Source organism: Notolabrus celidotus, chromosome 13 (genome assembly GCF_009762535.1).
Source record: "Notolabrus celidotus isolate fNotCel1 chromosome 13, fNotCel1.pri, whole genome shotgun sequence".
Classification (NCBI taxonomy): domain Eukaryota; kingdom Metazoa; phylum Chordata; class Actinopteri; order Labriformes; family Labridae; genus Notolabrus; species Notolabrus celidotus.
The window spans coordinates 32,834,526-32,856,242 of NC_048284.1; the positions used below are offsets into that span (position 1 = coordinate 32,834,526).

The following is a 21,717-nucleotide window of genomic DNA, read 5'->3' on the forward strand; positions in this document are numbered from 1 at the left end:
ATATATTTATTATTTATATTACTATTGTTTGTTAATTATTTTATATTATTATTACTATTATTTTGTATCATTATGTTATTATTATTACTATTATTTTAATATTATTATCATTCATATTATCATTATTATAACTATTACAAAAAATACATTATCATTATCATCATCATTATTATTATTGTTATTATTATTTATATTTGTATTATTGTTATTATAACAATTATTATTATTATTATTATTAATAATAATAATAATAATAATAATAATAATAATAAATAGAAAGGAAGCTACTTACAGCCTAACAGTTGATTTTAAATAAAGTCCTAAATCTGAAAAGTCAAATAGCCCTAGGATTATCAGAGCCCTCCCACTGAACCCCATTGTTTCTGTTGTTACCTGTGAATGACTCATTAGGAAAAAAGGGCCAATATGTTTTAATCCACAAATAGATATATATTTGGGTTAGCATGTCGAGTATAGCACGTCAAAACATCATGATAACATGTTTATGAGTTTTTCTTATTGGCTTCTTTTCTGTTAAATTCAACCGTCGAGTTAAAAGCATGACCGTTATAACGCTCCACTGCAGGTGGCAGTTCCACCGCCGTCCTGTGGGGGCGCAGCTGAGCGCTGATGGGATCCACACGCCTCTCTGTTAGTAGAAGAAGAAGAAGTGGGGCGAGCTCATCTTCATCCATCTTCTGAGAGAAAAACATCCTCCATCTGATCCAACCAACGCTACACACAGAGACAGACAGGGACAGACAGGGACAGACAGAGACAGACAGAGAAGTGAGCATCATGGGAGCCGTGCTGGGCCTCTGCTCCATGGCGAGCTGGGTGAGTCCCTGACACCTTATTACCGCGTTATTACCGACAATCACCCTGTTTGTGTTGAAGTACCGCTCCGGTCATGACTGCGCAATAACACACACACACACTCACACTCACACACACACACACACACACACACACACACACACACACACACACACACACACACACACAGGCAGACGGTGCGCAGAAACAGACAACAGCTAACGCTAGCTCCGGTTTGATAGCTCGTAAACACTGACTGAAGTACAGAGACATGTAATGTAATGTTGACAGCTAGCTCAGTAACCGAAGCTAACCTTAGCTCAACACGACGCCTGCCTTTGTTCTAACTCCGCTAAACAATGACGTAATGCATCAAAAGGTGGAGGATTAGGGATGTGTGTGTTTGTGTGTGTGTATGTGTGTGTGTGAGGGCTTTTATGTTATATGGGAGTGAACACAGTAAACATGATGTCAACACAGCAGCGATCTGTCGCAACACCGCAGTGTAAACAGAGTCAGATATCACATACACACACACACACACACACACACACACACAAACACACAAACACACAAACACACACACATCCACCGTGCGAGGCAGTAAGGAAACAACAACAATCAGAGCATTTCAAATGAATAAACAGGGTAGTGTGTGGTTATGGTGGTATTATACGTGTTTAATGGGGTTTAATATGAAACCTGTGTTTGTGTCCATGTGCAGATCCCCTGCTTGTGTGGTAGCGCCCCCTGCCTGCTGTGCAGATGCTGCCCCAGTGGAAACAACTCCACAGTGACCCGTCTGATCTACGCCTTCTTCCTGCTCCTGGGGGTGGGCATAGCCTGCATCATGCTGATGCCCGGCATGGAGGAACAGCTCAAGAAGGTAACCTGAGGCCCTGTCCCATTTCTCCACACTTAGCTGAGTAAGCTTGGTTACGCACACACTTTGGTGACGTAGTGGACGTAGTATGAAGTGGTCAAGTTTGTAGGGATTTTTAAAGGAACACACTTGAAGACCCTCTTTTCATCATGCTATAAATTGAGTAGATAACATTGCGTAATACAAAAAACGTGAATGATGCGATTCATGCCAACGCCAGAGTTGAAATATCTGAACTCCATTGAATCCATCGCGCCGCGGTAGCCAATCAGCATGCAGATGACCCGGTGACATGAGGTGTGACGTCTGGACCAGCGGAGATTCCCTAATCTGGAATATATGGGACACTTTGATTGTATCTCTGTGCAGCTTCTCTGAACTCTGTGACTCTACCTGTTTTTATGGGATCAGGAATAAACAGGAGCTCACTGTGAGGACAGAGAGGGAGGAGGATTATCTACTGAGTTGTGAAAAACTTTGTCTGTCACTTGACTCCAGCTATCGGTTGTAGTAGGAAGTAGGGATGGGTACGATTACTTGAGTACTTGCCGTTGACCCCATTATTCGAATAGCATTTGTTATTTGCGCACCTGGCAAGATAATCATACAGCGTTACATGTGTGACCATGTGCTTTTTGTTTTCGCGTAACTGAATGTAGGAAAATAATTCACTGGATATAAGCATATGACTCCTCCGTCCACGGCTTCAGCTTTAGAACACCGAGCCAGATTTCAGCAAAAACAACAGTTTTATGGCAGCTACGGCAACTCTCTAGGGACACGTTATTCAACCGAAAGCGAAAGCACAACAAACACAGAACCGTCTGCGACACCTGCGACATATCAGTTAAAAAAAGTAATGTCTGGAAGTGCTTCAAAAAACTATTAAGTTAATTTGCAGTGCCAGATATGTGGCGTTAAACTTACGTATCATAGAAATACTAGTTTGATGTTTAACCACATGCGCTTAAATCACAAGGAGAAAACAGTGGAGACAGATAACAGGCAGTCTCACATCATGCCTTTTGCTCGCCCTGTTAGCACACGTCGTTGTGATGAAACCAGAGTGGAGAAGATTAGCCTGATGATAACCAAAATGGTAAGTGGAGATATGCTCCCATTAAGTTTTGTGGAAGGGGAAGGCTTCAAAGAGCTGATCACGTTAGTCGAGCCGGAGTACAAGCTACCATCACAGAGAACAACAACTACGAGAGTGGAAGAGATGTCTGAAGAAAAGGCAGCAGAACTTACTACAAGTCTGGTCTGGTAGGTCTGTGTCCGACGGACTTTTATTTATATATTTTTGTTTATGGTTAAAAAAAAAAATAATTGCGAGTACTGGAGTAATCGTTCATTAGGAAATTCGAGTAATCGAGTACAAGGATTACGGTAAATTCCCATCCCTAGTAGGAAGTTAACTCCGCCCCCTTTAGCATAACCGGCTTCCCCATTCAATGTCTGCGAGCTCAACCTTGTTTTATAACAAAAGACTGGTGTGGCGTCAGAACCCTCCTCCCTCCCTCTTGTGAAAATGAGCTTCTTGGGCACTTTTGCAATTTTGCCGCGCGAATAAAGCGAGTAAACACAAAACATTCTCGTGTTTGTATTCGCACGAATAGCGCGATCGTTCGCGTCTGGTGTGAACGGGACATAATAAAACACTCCAAACTATTATAAATGACAACATCTCTGCATGACAAGATACCAGCAGTCATACATAAAAAGCCACAATCAGATTAAAAAGAGAGACAATAAAACTCCTCAGCACACGGGTAAAAAGGTCGTTCATTACTCTCAGTTTGATTGATCAGGATGTTTCATGCCTTTATAAAATAAGTATAACATTATTAATCACAGTGGACCTGCTCACTGTAAACGTACGGTTATGTATTGCAGTGTTTTTCAACCTTTTTTGAGTCAAGGCACATTTCATACATTAAAAAAATCCAGAGTCACACCACCGACCAAAAGTTTACAAAATGACACATTTAGTCTCTCAATATATGAACCTGTTTATCTGAGAGAGGGACTTTGGCTGCTTCTTTAACTGTGTCAGGGCAAAGCATCTTATTTACATGATCTTTGCAGGTAGTGTTAATGTCTCTGTGACAGGGTGTGGCTTTTTGATTTGGCTATGAGTTCAGCTTCTAAGTAGCTAGCTTTGAGAAGTTGTCTTTTCCACCTCCCATATCACGCTCTTCATCCAGGTTAGAATTTAGTCCAGGGCTCAGTTTGGAGTTTTCCTTTTTGAATATTTACCCATCACTGTTGTACACCTACGTCTTGTCACATACACCTCTCACATGCATCATTAATTCTATTGTCTTAAATTAACACGGTCATTAGTGTGCTTTATTGCCACCCAGTGGATGGGTAGTGCAGGTCAGTACATGGACGAGTATTGAATTACTCTGCCAGTCACTACACTGCTGCTACACAGACGCACTACATGGTAAATTATTTGCAGCATATGAATAATTGTTTTTTGGACTATTGAAGTGAAATTGGCTAATGTCCCACGGCACACCTGACGATCTGTCACGGCACACTAGTGTTCCACGGCACAGTGGTTGAAAATCACTGATGTATTGTTATGATATGAATATCATATTAAGTTACCAATTTTCCATCTTTAAAACATCTTTCTTACATCAAAATGTCTTCATGGCATCCAGCAGTTACTTATGTCTCTTGATAGAAACTTCATGTGAATAAACTTCACCAACAAGATGCATTGTGGGATAAATACGTGGGTTAATATCACTCAGCTGTGGTCTTTAGGGCCCTGTGGTTTCAGCGTTCACGTAATTGCGGACGGATCGGGGCGTTGGCCAATAAAAACGGAATCTACTGTTGAACGTGGAATATCGTGGAAATTGACATAATGTGAGTGAAATGCTGTCATCATGAGGAGAAGGAACGTTTGTCTGGGGAAATGTTTCTGGGGACCGCTCATTCGTGGCACCACCCGTGCATCTCCTCAAACTCTCACCCACCCCCTCCTGAAATGTCGAAGCAGCCACCAGAACTACAACAACTCGTCCCTTACTCCAAAACACAGAGCTGAACAGTCCCCACAGGTCACATGCTTTTTTACAAATTCTGCCAACATACTGTTGACTGGAAATGTAAAGATACGTGTGATGACCACTTGTTGTCCAAAAGCCATGTGAAAAACAGAGAAAAACACTGAGCTGCTAATGCTAGCCAGGCAAACCTGCACTTACTTTTGGCATTTCATTAACAGACATTTTATCCACTGACACGGTAAGCGCACATTACATGGTGCTATAATAAGTGTTAAGGGTAAAAAACAGAATTCTAAAAACTTAAAATGTAAGAAATGGAATTTGGGAAAAAATAAAACGTATTTCGTACGGCCCTACGTCTTACCGTGAGTACAGATTAAGTCAATCAATCAATCAATCAACCTTTATTTGTATAGCGCCACATCACAACAAACATTATCTCAAGACTCTTTTACAAACAGAGCAGGTCTAGACCACTCGATGTCAAATTATGAACAGAGACCCAACACCAAGACAGGGTAAGACTCAGTTTTACCCTACCTAATCCACTATGAGCATTGCACCTCACAGTATTTAGCTAGTTACAGTGGGGAGGAAAAACTTCCTTTAACAGGCAGAAACCTCGAGCAGAACCAGACTCATGTTAGACAGCCATCTGCTGAGACCGTGTTGGGTCTGGAAAGAGGGATAGAGGAGAATAAGAGAGAGAGGGAGCGGTGATAGTGATGAGACGAGTAGTAGAAGCTGTTGCTGCTGGAGTCCAGCCCGTCCGTATCAGCTGGAGTCCAGAACGTCCACAGCAGGAGGACGTCTACGGCAGCTCAGAGGAACCTACCAGACAAGGGAGCTCAGGGACTCCAGAAAGGTCTATGGTTAGTGAATTTAATGGGACAGGGAGAGTTAAAGTAAGTGATGAGGGGGTTGGGGGGAAGGGGGTGAGATAGGATCCCAGTGTGTCAGTTCACCCGTCAGTCTAAGCCTATAGCAGCATAACTAAGAGCTGGTCCAAGCCTGATCCAGCTCTAACTATAAGCTTTATCAAAAAGGAAAGTTTGAAGCCTACTCTTAAAAGTAGAGAGGGTGTCTGCTTCCCAGACCCTGACTGGTAGATGATTCCAAAGGAGAGAGGCCTGATAACTGAAGGTTCTACCTCCCATACTACTTTTAGAGATTTTAGGTACGACCAGCAGGCCTGCATGTTGGGAGCGTAGAGTATAAATTAAGTGTGCTGGGCTTTTGATTGTTGGACACAGTTAGCCACTGAGACTCGGCACATGAAGGCTCTAGTGATGTGTCATGATCAAAAGCTGCGGCTCTGAGAGTCGATGCTTTATAGTGTATCAGGAGAGCCGGCTCGCATCGAGAGAGAGCCGGCTCCCAGTTTTTTCCTTTCGCTGCTTAGGTCTCACAGTGCTCAGCCCCAGCTCTGCTCACAGCAGAACTTTGTTGTGATTGGTCAGCATGGCGGCCATACGGCCAATCACATGTGAGGATATAGGATCATACCATTATGTTGCTTGAGTTTTGTTATGGTTCTGTTTGATAAAAATACTACACAAAAGTAAGAGGGGTTTTGTAACAGAATAAATGCACAGAATTAGGCAATTATAAGGCTTCTCATAAAAACACTGTACGTGAAAGGGTTTTCAACACACAAACCATTAGTGTTTGCAAAGTTAAGGTAAAAAGTATGACTACAAATTAATTAAATTAAGAGCCGTTCGGGAGTCGAAAGAGCCGGCTCTTCTTTGGGAGCCGAGTCAAAAGAGCCGGCTCTCTGAGAAGAGGAGAACTTCCCATCACTAGAATGCACACACCAAGCGCCCAAGAGTGTAAGTGTGCTCAACTGCTTGTAAAGGGACAGCCCCTGAGTTTAAAACCAGGGCTTTAAGCAGTTTCTGCCTTTGAAAAGACAGAAACACTAGTTTGAGGGGGAAAGAGTCTGTTTAAACCTTGTAGGATGACTCATGCAGATGTGAATCAGATGAAGATACTACAACCTCTACTCTTACCTGGTTAAATGTCATACAAGCTCAAGCTCATCCTCTGTATTTGAAATGTAAAGCCAATGCTGTAGTGCTAAAAACTGCAGTTCCTAAAGTGTCCACTTGGAGCAAAATAAACACGTCTACAACCGGGTACAAAACATTTTGATCTCTCTCTTCAGGGGCAACATTTTGAATAACAAAGATACTAACATATTTGTAGATCTGACTGACAGACGGGCACATTCAAGCTGTTAGCTGGGAGGCTAAAGGCCGGCCTCAACAGCTCCTCTTTGTCTCATGCTAACTTAGGTTGACTCAGCATTACCAAAACAGCTACAGCCATCGATGGGCTTCAGAGCTCTGCTTCAGTAGGTGACCTCACTGAGACTACCAACTGGATTGATCCAGTCTATGAGCTCAGAGCTCCTGTCCGAGGGTTATTCTGGACTCTCATGTTCTGGTTGTGTAATACCTCAGACTCTGTTTACTCCTGGGTAATCCGATCACAGGGACAAGCTTTCTAGGTACACCGTGTTGTATTCACTGGTTGAAACGGATCACAGTGTTCATAAGTTTGTATAAATATGAGCGGGTCACGTTTTTGATGGTGAAAACTTGACTAACGGAGGATCAGACTTGGGATGTGTCGCAGCAGCTTCTTGTCCACCATCTTTTTCACATATGCTGTAGGGGTGTAAGGATATATCCCAAGACAGTAAAAAATCAATACAAATAAGGGTGGATTAAAATCAATTCAACAACATTTATATCTGGATATTAGTTTTAAACAGTAGAAGGCGCTATTTGCATTACACTCCTCTTGTTCAACATCATGAAGTCTCTTGCTGCTCTCTCGTCACTCACTGAGTGGAGGTGTTTGAACTTTAAAGGTGACATATCATGCAAAATGGACTTTTTAATGGTTCTCTACCTGAAATATGTGTCCCTGTCTACAAACCCCCTGAGAATGAAAAAAATCCATTCTGCCCCTGTTTTGATTTCTCCACCTTTCTGTAAATGTGCGTGAAACGAGCCGTTTCAGACTTCGGTGTTTTTGTTACGTAACAACAATATCCGGTCTGTCACGGAGTCAGAGCTCGGAGCTTGTTCAGCCCATAGACTGTATAAAATAATACTGAATCCCCTCCTCCGTTTTTCATTACCTGCACAAATGTGTGCTAACAAGGAGCTTAGGAGGGAGGCATGCTAGTTGTAGGCTGTCTTAATAAACACAAAGGTCGGTTTTACTCCCCACGTCTGCAGATTTGAAGATCTAGTGGAGGATTTTTATTTATCATGGATAAGTGCTAGCGCTAGTTAGCATAGCTACATAGCTACATGTTCCTAGCTGTAGCTGTGTACCAAGACACACGTTGACATACTGACAAATAAAACAACAAGAAACAGAATCTGTGACCAATCCTTCAGAAAGGTCCCGCTGCCTTTCTGGCAGAGGTCGGTTTTACTCCCCACGTCTGCAGATTTGAAGATCTAGTGGATGATTTTTATTTATCATGGATAAGTGCTAGCGCTAATTAGCATAGCCACATAGCTACATGTTCATAGCTGTAGCTGTAGCTGTGTACCAAGACACACGTCGACATACTGACAAATCAAACAACAAGAAACACTAAATCTGTGACCAATCCTTCAGAAAGGTCCTGCTACAGGCACCTCTCCGTCAGGATCAGATTCTGGATCAGATTCAGAGGGTTGAAGTAACGCGGGTCTGTGAGCAGCCGTGTATATTCAGCCAACATGTAAACATTAGATCAACGTGCTGGAGAGCCGAGGCACATCCACTTCCTGAGGGGGCGTGGTCAGAGAGAAAACAGAGTGTTCTGAGGACTGCTGAAGAAGAGGGGTTTTCAGGCATGTCAAAATCTGATTTCAAAGTGTTTTTTTGAGCACAAACTTTAAAGACATGTTTTGGGGACCTCTTAGACCAATATATATTGATGAAAAAAGCGTGATATGTCACCTTTAAATCGCAATATTAAGGAAAATAATCGCAGTTAGATTATTTTCCAAAATTGTTCAGCCCTAGTCTGTAGAAGTGAAAACAGGTGTTAATGAAGGTATACATGCTCTGTGTGCAGAATGAGATCAGGTCTGCACGCTGACAGACTGCTGTGTTAAAGACGGTTTATATGAAGTCAATGTCTGAAGTTATCACAATGAATCAGGACCTCGTGGTGCTGGATGAACATCCTGCTGTATGCAGTGGTGGACAAAGTCCACGTCTTCATGACTGAAGTCAGAGTATAGATCCTCCTGGTCAAACATTCCTCCAATACAAGTGAAAGTTGTTCAGTCAGATTCTGACTTGAGTTAAAGTCCTGGAGTACTTGATTGTAAAAATGCTGAAGTATTCAAAGTACTTTTTAAAATAATGTATTTTCACAAAGCACGAGGTCAGTCAAGAATGCATGGGAACACAAGGACACCAACAGTTTACGGTCTTTGGGATCTGAGTTCAGAGAAGAAGACTCATCAGCTGACTTCAAAGATAAAGTAGAGAGTAACTAGAGCACTGATAGAAATGTAGAGGAGTCAAAAGGATGAGATTTGTCTTTAAATGGAGGAAAAGTAAGAAGTTCCCAAAAAGTTCATTTATGTAAACTGGAGAAACTGATCATTGACACCAAAACAAAGAGTTTCTGATCCAGATTACACCTTATGACAAACATGATATATTCTTTGACCCCACTTCAGACTCACTCATGTTATTTTATACAAACCTTAATTCAAGACTGAAATGAAGGGGTCAGTGGAACCAGGACCCTCTGAGGTGGAAGACTAGGACTAAAGTTCAGACAGCAGTCTCTGATCAACAATGTGTCTAATCTCTCCGTCTCCTCTGTGTGTGTGTGTTCGTCTGTAGATTCCAGGTTTCTGTGAGGGGGGTGCAGGGACCTCGTTGCCAGGTGTGGAGGGTCACGTGAACTGTGACGTGCTGGTCGGGTACAAAGCCGTGTACCGCGTCTGCTTCGGCATGGCCATGTTCTTCCTCCTCTTCTCTCTGCTGATGATCAAAGTCAAGAGCAGCCAGGACCCCCGTGCCTCGCTACACAACGGGTCAGTGTACACACACACACACACACACACACACACACACACACACACACACACACACACACACACACACACACACACAAACACACAAACACACACACAACTTTCTGTCTGACTGTCTGCACACACCTGTTCGTCTGACTTTCTACACACACACCTGTCTGTCCCACTGTCTGCACACACACTTGTCCACACACACCTGTCTGTCCACTTGTCTGCACACACACACACCTGTCTGTCCACCTGTCTGCACACACACACACCTGTCTGTCCACCTGTCTGCACACACACACACCTGTCTGTCCACCTGTCTGCACACACACACACCTGTCTGTCCACCTGTCTGTACACACTCACCTGTCTGTCCACCTGTCTGCACACACACACCTGTCTGTCCACCTGTCTGCACACACACACCTGTCTGTCCACCTGTCTGCACACACACACCTGTCTGTCCACCTGTCTGCACACACACACCTGTCTGTCCACCTGTCTGCACACACACACACACCTGTCTGTCCACCTGTCTGTACACACTCACCTGTCTGTCCACCTGTCTGCACACACACACCTGTCTGTCCACCTGTCTGCACACACAAACCTGTCTGTCCACCTGTCTGCACACACACACACCTGTCTGTCCACCTGTCTGCACACACACACCTGTCTGTCCACCTGTTTGCACACACACACCTGTCTGTCCACCTGTCTGAACACACACTTGTCCGTCCCACTGTCTGCACACACACCTGTCTGTCCACCTATATGCACACACACCTGTCTGTCCACCTGTTTGCACACACACACCTGTCTGTCCACCTATCTGCACACACACACCTGTCTGTCTGACTTTCTGCACACACACACCTGTCCGTCTGACTTTCTGCACACACACTTATCTCTCTGACTGTCTGCACACACACCTGTCTTCACACAGACTTATCTGTCTGACTGTCTGCACACACACTTGTCCACACACACCTGTCTGTCCACCTGTCTGCACACACACACCTGTCTGTACACACTCACCTGTCTGTCCACCTGTCTGCACAAACACCTGTCTGTCCACCTGTCTGCACACACACACACACACACACACACACACACACACACACACACCTGTCTGTCCACCTGTCTGCACACACACCTGTCTGACCCTGAGCTCTGGTTCTTGACTCTTTCAGGTTCTGGTTCTTTAAGTTTGCTGCAGCGGCTGCCATTACCATCGGATCCTTCTTCATCGCTGACGGAGCCTTCACTACAGGTAACTCCTCCTCCTCCTCCTCCTCCTCCTCCTCCTCACTGTATGGTCTGTGACATCACTGTGACATCATCAGAGATAAAGAATACGTGATTGCACGTGGACTTACGGATGTCTTAAACCTCCCTCTCTGTTCCTCAGTGTGGTTCTACGTGGGCATGGCCGGAGCTTTCTGCTTCATCCTCATCCAGCTGGTTCTCCTCATCGACTTCGCTCACTCCTGGAACGAATCCTGGGTGGAGAAGATGGAGGAGGGGAACTCTCGCTGCTGGTATGCAGGTAAGCTGACCGAGTGCTCTCCTGGAGACGACAGAGGAGAGCAGAAACATGGAAAACACAGAAAAAAGGGATATAAAGTTTGAAGGTGTTCACAGCTGAAGGTGTGATGTGTGATGATGGAGTTAAAGGTGTGTGTGTTTGTGTGTGTGTGTGTGTCCTCAGCTCTGCTCTCCGTCACGGCTCTGAACTACGTGCTCTCCCTGGTGTCTCTGGTGTTGTTCTACGTCTACTACACCCACTCTGACGGCTGCACCGAGAACAAAGTCTTCATCAGCATCAACATGTTGCTCAGCATCGGCGCCTCCGTCATGTCCATCATGCCCCACATCCAGGTACACAACTCACCTCACCTGCACACACACACACACACACACACACACACACGTCTCAACAAACACTCACCAGGGCGTTAATTTGTCAAAGGATTGAATCTTAAATACAACTATATGATGATTTCAGTACCGCTGTCTGTTTTAGTCTAACACATGTGATCTAACCTCATCTCTGTGTGTGTGTGTGTGTGTGTGTGTGTGTGTGTGTGTGTGTGTGTGTGTGTGTGTGCGCAGGAGTCTCAGCCTCGCTCCGGTCTGCTGCAGTCCTCTCTGGTCACTCTGTACACCATGTACCTCACCTGGTCTGCCATGACCAACGAACCAGGTGAGATTAGCATTGATACAGCATTTAAAGATAAATATATCCCCCAGCTGTCGCTCTATTTACACATAAAGGGTTCACTCACCGTGTCTAATGGCCAAATTCCACCAGATCCGTGTCCGGTCCGATAGGTTTCTATTCTAGTCAATGTGTTAACTTCCACTGGATCCGCTCCGTTGCGTTCCGGTTGCGTCTCTGATCCGGCAGGTCGGAGTCCTCCAAGTCAGATACACAAGACTTCTATTTGTGCTGGATGCCGGAGCACGACGCATCAATCTCAACAGAGCAGATGGAACGGGACAGGAAGTCAGGCCCCAAAACAAAATTTTCAGAATAAAACACTCTGTGTTATCACCAGATCGTATTTCACTTAACTACAACAACAAACCAAAGTCATGATGAGCGGAGCCAGGCCTGGAGTCAACAGGTCAGAGGTTTTCAGAGGACCAGAAAGACAACATGGATGAGGAGAGGAGGAGGAGAATCCTTGATTCAGTAATTACTGCAGGAAAACCTCGGTCACATGACTCCAGCTGTCCGGAGATCCTGTTCAGTGCTGCGTTCTGAAAATGGTGGGTGTTGACGGACGAGGGAGCACGGAGCTAGACTGCAGCAGATCGGAGACGGACTGGACACAGATCTGGTGGAAGTCCTGGTTAAGTCTGGTTGGGTTGCCCGGTTTATACTTCTGGGTCTGAATGACGCCGTAGCCTACCTCATAGGTTTGTAATAGCCCTTTTTCAATATAGTAGCCTGCCGTGCACCTCCTCCAAAACGACGGTGACCACATGCCCTGTGATTGGTCCACGTGGCAGCATTGCATTTCCTGCATTTACGACACTTCCAGAATCGCCACACGTCGACTATACATGTCACTTCCTCTCAATACTTCCTCGTAATAATTGCTGTATGATAAACAGCAACATGTATCAGCTGTAAATTAACATCATACGTTTGGAATTGCTGTGAAAAAGTAAACAGGAAATGTAACGGGGCCAGGAACAAGCGACCCGACTCTCAGAGACACCACACTGCCCTCTAGTGTTTCGATGGAGTACTGCAGAGCGACACGGACACATCCACACACAAGTATGTAGAGCTCACATCCACATCAATCACTGTTGCGTAGGGTCAATGCAGAAGTATAAACCAGGCTTGAGACCATGGGACCCTCCAAAAGGCTCAAACATCATAAACAAAGAGGCCACGCCGTTCAGTGACTTGAAGCCTCAATATGTAATGAATACAAACAGAGCTGTAGAAACCAGACCGGTCTTTGTATCAGCCTGTAAACATATTTCAGGCATATTTCTACAACAACAAACCAAAGTCATGATGAGCGGAGCCAGGCCTGGAGTCAACAGGTCAGAGGTTTTCAGAGGACCAGAAAGACAACATGGATGAGGAGAGGAGGAGGAGAATCCTTGATTCAGTGATTACAGCAGGAAAACCTCGGTCACATGACTCCAGCTGTCCGGCGGACCGGACACGGATCTGGTAGAAGTCCGATGTCAGTGTAAGAGACCACAACAACAGTCAGAGCCAGGCCGTTTGATGAAAGAGGACTTGTTTCCTGTTCTCTTCATGTCCACGTTGTGTTTTAAAAAAATATAACAGACAGGGTTTATTTTATTGATATAACTATTTTAACTAGCAGAGAAAATACTGACCCACTCTTTGCTCCGCTCACAAACACTGAAACATGTTTCTATCATTTTGTTTATTGTAGTTTATTAGTTCGAGGCGGGTTAGTGCTTCCAATGAAGCCATGACACACGACTCCTCGAGGAGGCTCCACCCTCCACTTTAGCTCTCACCTCCTACCACACACACACACACACACCACACCCACAAGAAGAGAAGGAAGCAGAGCCGAGAGTCAGCAGAGATAAGGATCCATCAGGACCACAAGCCTCTCTCAGTGCAGTGAAGATCAGGACGCCTGTGTTTATCAGGTCACTCAGAGAGATGAGATATCAAAGACTGTCAGCCTCTGTGCAGTCTTTGTCCGTTACATGCAAACATGAAAAAAAAAAAAAGGTTCTGAATGTCTGAAAGGTTCAGCTGCTGGAACACGCGGTCATCGTGAGTGACAGCATCACGGGACCAGAAGACACTACACAGGACTCATTGATTAGAGACTCTAATCAGCTGCTTCTGTCCCTCTGTCGTTATTAGGAGAGTAATCATACCCTCCTCTCTCTCTCTCTCACAGACAGGACATGTAACCCAAGCCTGCTGGGGATCATCGGGCTGAACAGCACCTCCCCTGCAGGTCAGGACCACGTGGTCCAGTGGTGGGATGCCCAGGGGATTGTGGGATTGATCCTCTTCCTCATGTGTGTCCTGTACTCCAGGTGAGAAAGACGCTGAGTAAGGGGTGGGGGGTGGTCTCATCTCCGTCTGATGTGTTCATCACAGTCTCTCTCTCTCTCTCTCTCTCTCTCTCTCTCTCTCTCTCTCTCTCTCTCTCTCTCTCCGTCAGTATCCGTAACTCGTCCAACACCCAGGTGAACAAACTGACCCTGACGAGCGACGAGTCCGCTCTGATCGAGGACGGGCCTCAGGTGGACGGCTTCGAGGAGGAGGGCGGCGCGAACCGGGCCGTGGATAACGAGAAGGACGGAGTGACGTACTCGTACTCCTTCTTCCACTTCATGCTGTTCCTGGCCTCGCTCTACATCATGATGACGCTCACCAACTGGTACAGGTAAGATCTCCGCCCCCTCTCATTCATTTAAATATAGATCCAGATGGACGACATGCCTTCATCTGGAGACCTGCACCTTTTGGCTTCACTTTAGGTGAGCTGTTGTGCTGTGGATGTTTTTAAACAGTCTTTATAACAGTGTGTGGTCTCTCTCTCTCTCCCTCTCTCTCTCTCTCTCTAGCCCTGACTCAAACTACGAGGTGATGACGAGTCGCTGGCCCGCCGTGTGGGTGAAGATCTCCTCCAGCTGGATCTGTATCGCCCTCTACGTGTGGACCCTGGTGGCTCCGCTCGTCCTGGTCAACAGAGACTTCGACTGAACTCATGACTCTCCCCGTCATGCTGTGACCCCACCCTCAATGCTCTGACTCCACCCCCTTTTGCTCTGACCCCGCTCCCTCATCCCATCCAAATCCTTGATATCCCCCCCTCCTCACTGTCCTCATTGTAAATACCTGCAGAGTGTTGTTTCCTTCCTCCTGCATGCTTTCTTTCTCTCTGTGACTCTAAGAGTAGCTGTTTTGTGGAGCGCAGCGCCCCCTGTGGTCAGCATCAGTATTGCATAAGGAAACACTGTTTAATGTCAAATAAAGGGAGAGACTGATCAGCTTCGGCAGTGCTGTGTAGCTGTGCGAGTGTGTGCGTGTGTGTTATTATTATGATTATCAATTTAATGCTCTAGTGTGGGTGTGTGTGAGTGTGTGTGTGTCTCTTTGGCACACACACACGCACAGCATTCCTGTTTCTGTAGCTTTGACTTCAAATGTAAAAACTGAAAGTGATTGTTTAAACAAGTTTTAACTAGTTAACTTATTTGGTGTTGTTAGCATTAGCATGTAGCTTCTCACAGACATGAGTTCGGTCATCACACCTGTGCTTTTACCCTCTTTGACATGTAAAGGTAAGATCCCTACCTGGTTTAATAAAACTGAACTAAAACAATGAAAGGAGTGTTTGTCTGCTTTTTTATGTCCTTATTTGATTGATTGTAGTCTTTGATTGGTTGCTCACTCTGCTGCAGGAAGTCCATCAAATCAAAGAACTCCAGCTTCTCATCCTGATGAATCTAAAAATAAAGCGGCAGGTGTTCATGACAGATACAAGACATAAGGAAGGAGAATCATCCTCTGCTGTAGCGTCACTATAAAGCTCATCTGGGTCTCAAAGCTGACACCATATGGACCCTCGGGTGGGGCACTCCCGGTCATTCCAAAGTCGAGGCTCAAATCCAAAGGGGATCGAGGTTTCTCCATCAGAGCCCCTCGACTTTGGAGCGACCTCCTGAGGAGAAAACGCTCGCAGAGTCAGAGACATCCTTTCAATCTCTTCTCTCTTATACTGACTGGCTTTAATGTAACTTCACCTTTTTAACTGATTTCACTTATTTTTACTTTTAATTTAACTAATTCATTTATTTGATTATTTGTTGTTTTTTATTTATTATTTTAATGTTCTTAATCTATATTTTTATATCACCTCTGATGTGATGTCGTCTTCTCCTTAAAACCTTTTATTAATCTTTATTTATTTTAATTTTCAAAACCTCTGTAACACGAACTTATTGGTCTAATGTTCCATTATTTGTATTGATTATATTAAACATTTTGTGCTGTATTTATTTATTTGTATTTTTTGTATTGTCTTCCTTTCTTTAATGGTGCAATATAAATAATATTAATATTCTTATTATGATTAATATTATTGCTTTCATTATTGTTATAATTATTATAATAAAAAATAAAAAATAAAAGTTTATGAGCCATGGACTTTGAACAAAAAAAGCACTAAAAATAATCTCATCAGCATCCTATAGTGCAGGGGTTCCCAAAGTGTGGGTTGGGACCAGAGACTGTATATAAAATAGACGTCATCGCACTCTGCTCGAACTGAGGCCGCCACAAAAACTGCTCCCCCTAGTGGCTGGCAGCAGAATAGGTCAAAAACTGTCTCCCCCATTCATTTGAATGGGGCTGCAGTCAAACTTTAAAAAAGAAATACACGTGGTATGAATGTTTCTCACATCCGTATGCTGTGGTGATATGTAGTTATTATTTGACTGTTTTGTGTTCAAGTCCTCTTTTTTCTGAAAAGTTTCTTTTTCGTTAGTTATCAGAGGTTAAAAAACGGGGTTTTACTTCCTGGTTTACTTTGATTGACAGCTGCCATACAGAGAAACTCCGTAGGACCCCGGGACGCTACACTGTAGGGCGGAGCTTGTTACCGTGGAAACACAAATGTCCTACAGCGCAGACTCTGGATGCAGAAAACTTACAGGATGTCAGCGTTCTGGAACGGGATATTTTGGCTTCAAAACTGAACAATGAGAAAAGGCAGAGCGACGCTGTCAGTTATATATACAGTCTATGGTCGGGACCACCTGGGGGTCAGGAGACACAAATGAGAGGTCGTGAGAGGTCTTCCAGAATGTTTTTTTTTTTTTAATTATCTCATGAGATTTTTTACTATAATGGGTAAAAAGTACTATCAACAAAAACAGTAGCTAAACTTGAAATAAAACCTTGAAAATAGAGAATGTAATGAGTTTTCTGCCTTTCTTTTCTCCAGATGACTCCTCAGTTTAGGGTTAGTGAACAGTTAATTATCTAAAGCATCAGTAGCAGCAGGTTCATTCATAACGGCACAGGAAACACAGACACATGCTCATATAGGTAGGGTCATTTTCTGCAGACCAGCTAAATGAAGACACATTAAATCACTCTGAGGGACAGTGGGGGTCGCAAGTCTTTGGCACCTATATTTTGGGGGTCGCAGGCTGAAAAGTCTGGGAACCCCTGCTTTAGTGCACACACTAACACACACACATACTCACACACACTGAGCATCCCAAGCTTCACATCTTGGCGTCACTTTTGAGTTGAATAAAGTGTGTCCACTTCTTAAATTCAGCCTCATCAGAATGAGCCAGTTCACAAAAAACACACTGTGTAGAAAGGAAATATTTATTTCATGTCACATATTTAAACAGCGCCCCCTGCTGTATGGCATCAGATCATGTAAACAGGTCCTGTTATCAGTAAGCCTTTTTAACAGCACTAAGGATGACTTAGGGGAAATGAATGTGATCCCAGCTGTGCAGAGCTCTGCTTTCTTTACATACTGTGACTAAATTCAACAAACCGCGGTAGCATTCAGGGACGAGTCTATCCGAGGGAATGATGTTTGATGAAGAGTCTCTGAGGAACAAAAAGAAGTAGCAAAAGAACAAAAAGAGAATAAATAAATGTGGAGGAGTAAATACAAACGCTTGTAAATACAGGGAGGAGTGACGCCTCCTCACTGACGCTGAACATCCTGATGGAGGAGATCTGTGTGTGCCAGTTCAACATTTCAGACTAACTTTGGAGAAAACACTGGAGTCACACTCTGACATCATTTCATCTTTATAAAGTCAGGTTTTAATGTCAGGAACACAACGGTTTACCCTCTGAACCATCAGGAAACACACTCAGGAAGTCTCTGCTCACCGCTCCTCAAACTTCACTTCAGCCTTGTGTTCAGAAATTTAAAAGCATCTTTGAGTTTCATTCTCTCTCTTATTCAATCCTAATCCGACACGAGATTAACATAAACTTAACTTAGATTTGAACCTTTAAAATGTTTTGACACTGAAATGTTGAATAAAATATAAACACTACTGGAATCAAAGAGAAACCATCACCCAGCTGTGTGAGATGTTTGCCTGCTGGTCATACCTGAAGTCTCTAAAAGTAGTATGGGAGGCAGACACCCTCTATGCTTTTAAGAGTAGGCTTCAAACTTTCCTTTTTGATAAAGCTTATAGTTAGAGCTGTATCAGGCTTGGACCAGCTCTTAGTTATGCTGCTATAGGCTTAGACTGCCGGGGGAACTGACACACTAGGATCCTGTCTCACCCCTTCCCCCCGACCCCCCCCCATCACTTACTTTAACTCTCCCTGTCCCATTAAAGTTACTAACCATAGACCTTTCTGGAGTCCCTGAACTCTCTTTGGTTCCTCTGAGCTGCTGTAGACGTCCTCCTGCTGTGGACGTTCCAGACTCCAGCTGATACAGACGTGCTGGACTCCAGCGGCAACAGATACTACTACTCGTCTCATCACTATCACCGCTCCCTCTCTCTCTTACTCTCCTCTATCCCTCTTTCCAGACCCAACTGGGTCTCAGCAGATGGCTGTCTAACATGAGTCTGGTTCTGCTCGAGGTTTCTGCCTGTTAAAGGAAGTTTGTCCTCTCTGCTGTAACTAGCTGAATACTGTGAGGTGTAATGCTCATGATGGATTAAAGTGGGGTCAGACTGAGTCTTATCCTGTCTTGAAGTTGGGTCTCTGTTCATAATTTGACATAGAGTGGTCTAGACCTGCTCTGTTTGTAAAAGAGTCTTCAGATAACATTTGATGTGATTTGGCGCTATACAAATAAAGATTGATTGATTGATTGATGCTTCATTCTGATTGGTCTGAGTCGTGAACGGCCGAGCAAGGAAAGGAAGAGAGGACACAAGGAGCTGAGTAAGACGGCCACATCCCAACAATTGATGGGAAGGCTCAGATGTTTAATTCTCTTCTGTTTTGGAACTACACTTCCCAGCATGCTTTAGGTGTTGTAATACGATGACTGACAAACACTTCAGCAGCGACTCAGTCCTTGTGTCTTCGTGAGCCGCTTGTCGACTTCATGACGACATGCACTTTAGGAGACTTACTTTAAAGAGGAGAGGTGGCACCACAGTGAGTGCTTTTAGAGGACGGATGTGTTTGTGTGCAAACTGCAGGATCAAAGTGAACTCTCCTCTAAACGACAGAAAGAACAGATTCATGAGGAGCAGAGGGAGGAGACAGAAGACCGCAAACTCCTCCTGGACTGGGACTAGAACTGAAGTATGACTTTAAGAAGCTCAAATCTGCTGCTGGACATTTTATAAGCCATGAAAGCATCAGACTGGCCCTCCTCTGTGATGTTAAGTGTCTGTCTGTGTGTGTGTGTGTGTGTGTGTGTGTGTGTGTGTGTGTGTGTGTGTGTGTGTGTGTGTGCGTGTGCGTGTGTATGTGTGTGTGTTTCCTGTGGTGCATTAAGGTTCAGAGGGTAAAAGATGAGTATAAAACGTGTGTGTGCTCCTCAGTGTGCAGGATTATCACACACACTCACACACACTCCTCAACGTGTTCACTGTGAGCACCAGCAGGGGGGTCACTCCTCCATCAGTCCAGCTCCGGTCTCCCACCCGGTCCATCTAGGCAGAGTCTTGCTCAGGCGGAGCAGGACTCAGTTCACTCATGTAGAAGAGCATCTCCTCGCTGGCCTCGGCCTCCGTCAGCGGCTCCAGGCGGATCAGGGAGCTGCGGGCCGGCTGTTTGGTCTCCAGGACGGATGCCAGCAGGTCTGACGTGGGGTCAGAGTCCAGGAGGGCAGAGGTGGAGGAGAGCTGCAGGTGGGAGGTGGAGGCGCTGCTGCTGCTGTTGCTGCTGCTGCTGGGGCCCAGGTCCAGGTCTGCAGAGGAGGTGCAGCCATCCAGTAAGGCCAGCAGGGGGCAGGATGTGTACTGTATGAGCTGTTTGTCTGAACACAGGAGGAGACAGGAGGAGAATCAGCCTGAGCGGGGGTCTGATCAGAACACCAACAACATGAACCCCCCCCCTTCAGAGTCCTCTTTAAGATGAAAGTCAGCATTTAGTTTGTAAATTAAGGTCTAATACCTCTGTTCGACCACACACACCTGGTTGTAGTTCCGGGCTGGTGCTCGCGCTGGTTCAGAGCTGGTTGAACTTGAGGACCAACACGGCACCCGTTTGTTTTTCCGCCCGCTGGAGCCCGCTCGAGACGCACGTCATGACGTCAGATTTACGTGACCGCTTTCCCCAGCAGCGCTAGCACAAACTTTCCCTCACATCAACAACGATGGAGGACAACGTAGCATGCTCGCTGGTGTTGCTCCTGGCTTTTCGTAATCACAAGGTCCCGAAGAGAACTTATCCAACTTTACCAACACTTCGTCGTGCTTTACGTGGACGCCACCTTCACCCCTCGCGCCTAATGTAAGCGGTTCGCAGTTCTAGACGAGCAAAGAGTTGGTGCTGCTTTGGAACAAAGAACCATCCTCTGGCCCCGAGAACTGAAGCCATGCAGATGTATTAAGAAACTGCAGTTCCTTGAGTTTCCACTTGAGGCTGGCTCCGTAAGTACCAGAAACCACATACACACCAAATCAAAGAAGACGATCTTTACAGCAGAAATAAACATGTTTACAGCCTGGTACAAAAGACCAGTGTACTCTGGATAGATCATATCTCTATCAGCACACACTGTACGGGGGGGAATTTATTCATAACGCGTCAAATTTGAAGATATTGAGATTGATTGACAGGTGGGAACACTGTAGCTGTTGGCTTGGAGGCTAAAGGCCCGCCTCTTTATGTCACACTAGCTTGACAGAAGTTAGGTTGCACCCGCCGACGATTGGCCTCAAAACAGTGCTTCAGAAACAGATGGTTGACGTCACGGATACTATGTCCATTATTTACACAGTCTATACCCTGGAACCCATTTTCCTGTCCGGGAGCCAGTTCTCTCGCAGTTGAAACATAAAAACTGGTTCTCAATTGAGCCCCGGCTCTGAAATGCCTTGGTGGAAAAGGGGTAGAGTCTGGAATCAGATATCCCTTTTTTTGACCGAGGCAGTTTCAGGGCCGGTTTGGAGCTGGCGCTCAATTGAGAACCGTTTTTTTGTGTTTCGACTTTGAGTGTACCGGCTTCCGCCAGGAACACCGGTTTCAGAGCGGCTCCAACTCTTTGCTGGTCTAGAACCGCGAACCGCTTACGACAGGGGCGAGGGGCTGTACTGTGATCAAAAACACAAACGGGTTTCTGCCATTGTCCTGCAGCGAAAAATTAAAGAGACTAATGGATTCCAAGGCAGAGCAGTGGTCGGCCGAGGAGACAAGCTGCCATTATCCGCCATCGTTGTTGTTGTGAGGGAACGTTCGCGCTAGCACTGCTGGGAAAAGCAGTAACTTAAATCTAGGGGT

General features: G+C 45.1%; 2 protein-coding genes across 2 annotated transcripts in view; one reads left to right on the forward strand and one right to left on the reverse strand.

Annotated features, from left to right (window-relative positions):
* The first annotated feature begins 571 nt into the window (after nucleotides 1–571).
* On the forward strand, nucleotides 572–15,642 carry serinc1 (serine incorporator 1). Its single transcript, XM_034699531.1, has 10 exons — nucleotides 572–837; nucleotides 1,541–1,702; nucleotides 9,601–9,794; nucleotides 10,976–11,055; nucleotides 11,194–11,331; nucleotides 11,494–11,663; nucleotides 11,898–11,988; nucleotides 14,201–14,342; nucleotides 14,471–14,695; nucleotides 14,877–15,642. Exons 1-10 carry the CDS (start codon nucleotides 799–801, stop codon nucleotides 15,013–15,015), a joined length of 1,380 nt encoding a protein of 459 aa, XP_034555422.1. The 5' UTR covers nucleotides 572–798; the 3' UTR covers nucleotides 15,016–15,642.
* A 1,999-nt stretch (nucleotides 15,643–17,641) lies between these two features.
* Nucleotides 17,642–21,717, reverse strand: part of hsf2 (heat shock transcription factor 2) — a 29,791-nt gene continuing 25,715 nt past the window's right edge. Inside the window, exon 12 of the mRNA XM_034699527.1 lies at nucleotides 17,642–20,251. Coding sequence (XP_034555418.1) covers nucleotides 19,926–20,251 — 326 coding nt within the window. The 3' untranslated portion in view covers nucleotides 17,642–19,925. The remainder of the gene's footprint in view (nucleotides 20,252–21,717) is intronic.

What these genes read in the sequence shown, in the direction of transcription:
- serinc1 (XM_034699531.1), top strand. Translation starts at nt 799, where the DNA reads ATGGGAGCCGTGCTGGGCCTCTGCTCCATGGCGAGCTGG. An exon ending in TCTGCTCCATGGCGAGCTGG is followed by an intron (nt 838 to 1,540) that starts GTGAGTCCCTGA and finishes GTCCATGTGCAG; the next exon opens with ATCCCCTGCTTGTGTGGTAG. An exon ending in CGTGCCTCGCTACACAACGG is followed by an intron (nt 9,795 to 10,975) that starts GTCAGTGTACAC and finishes TGACTCTTTCAG; the next exon opens with GTTCTGGTTCTTTAAGTTTG.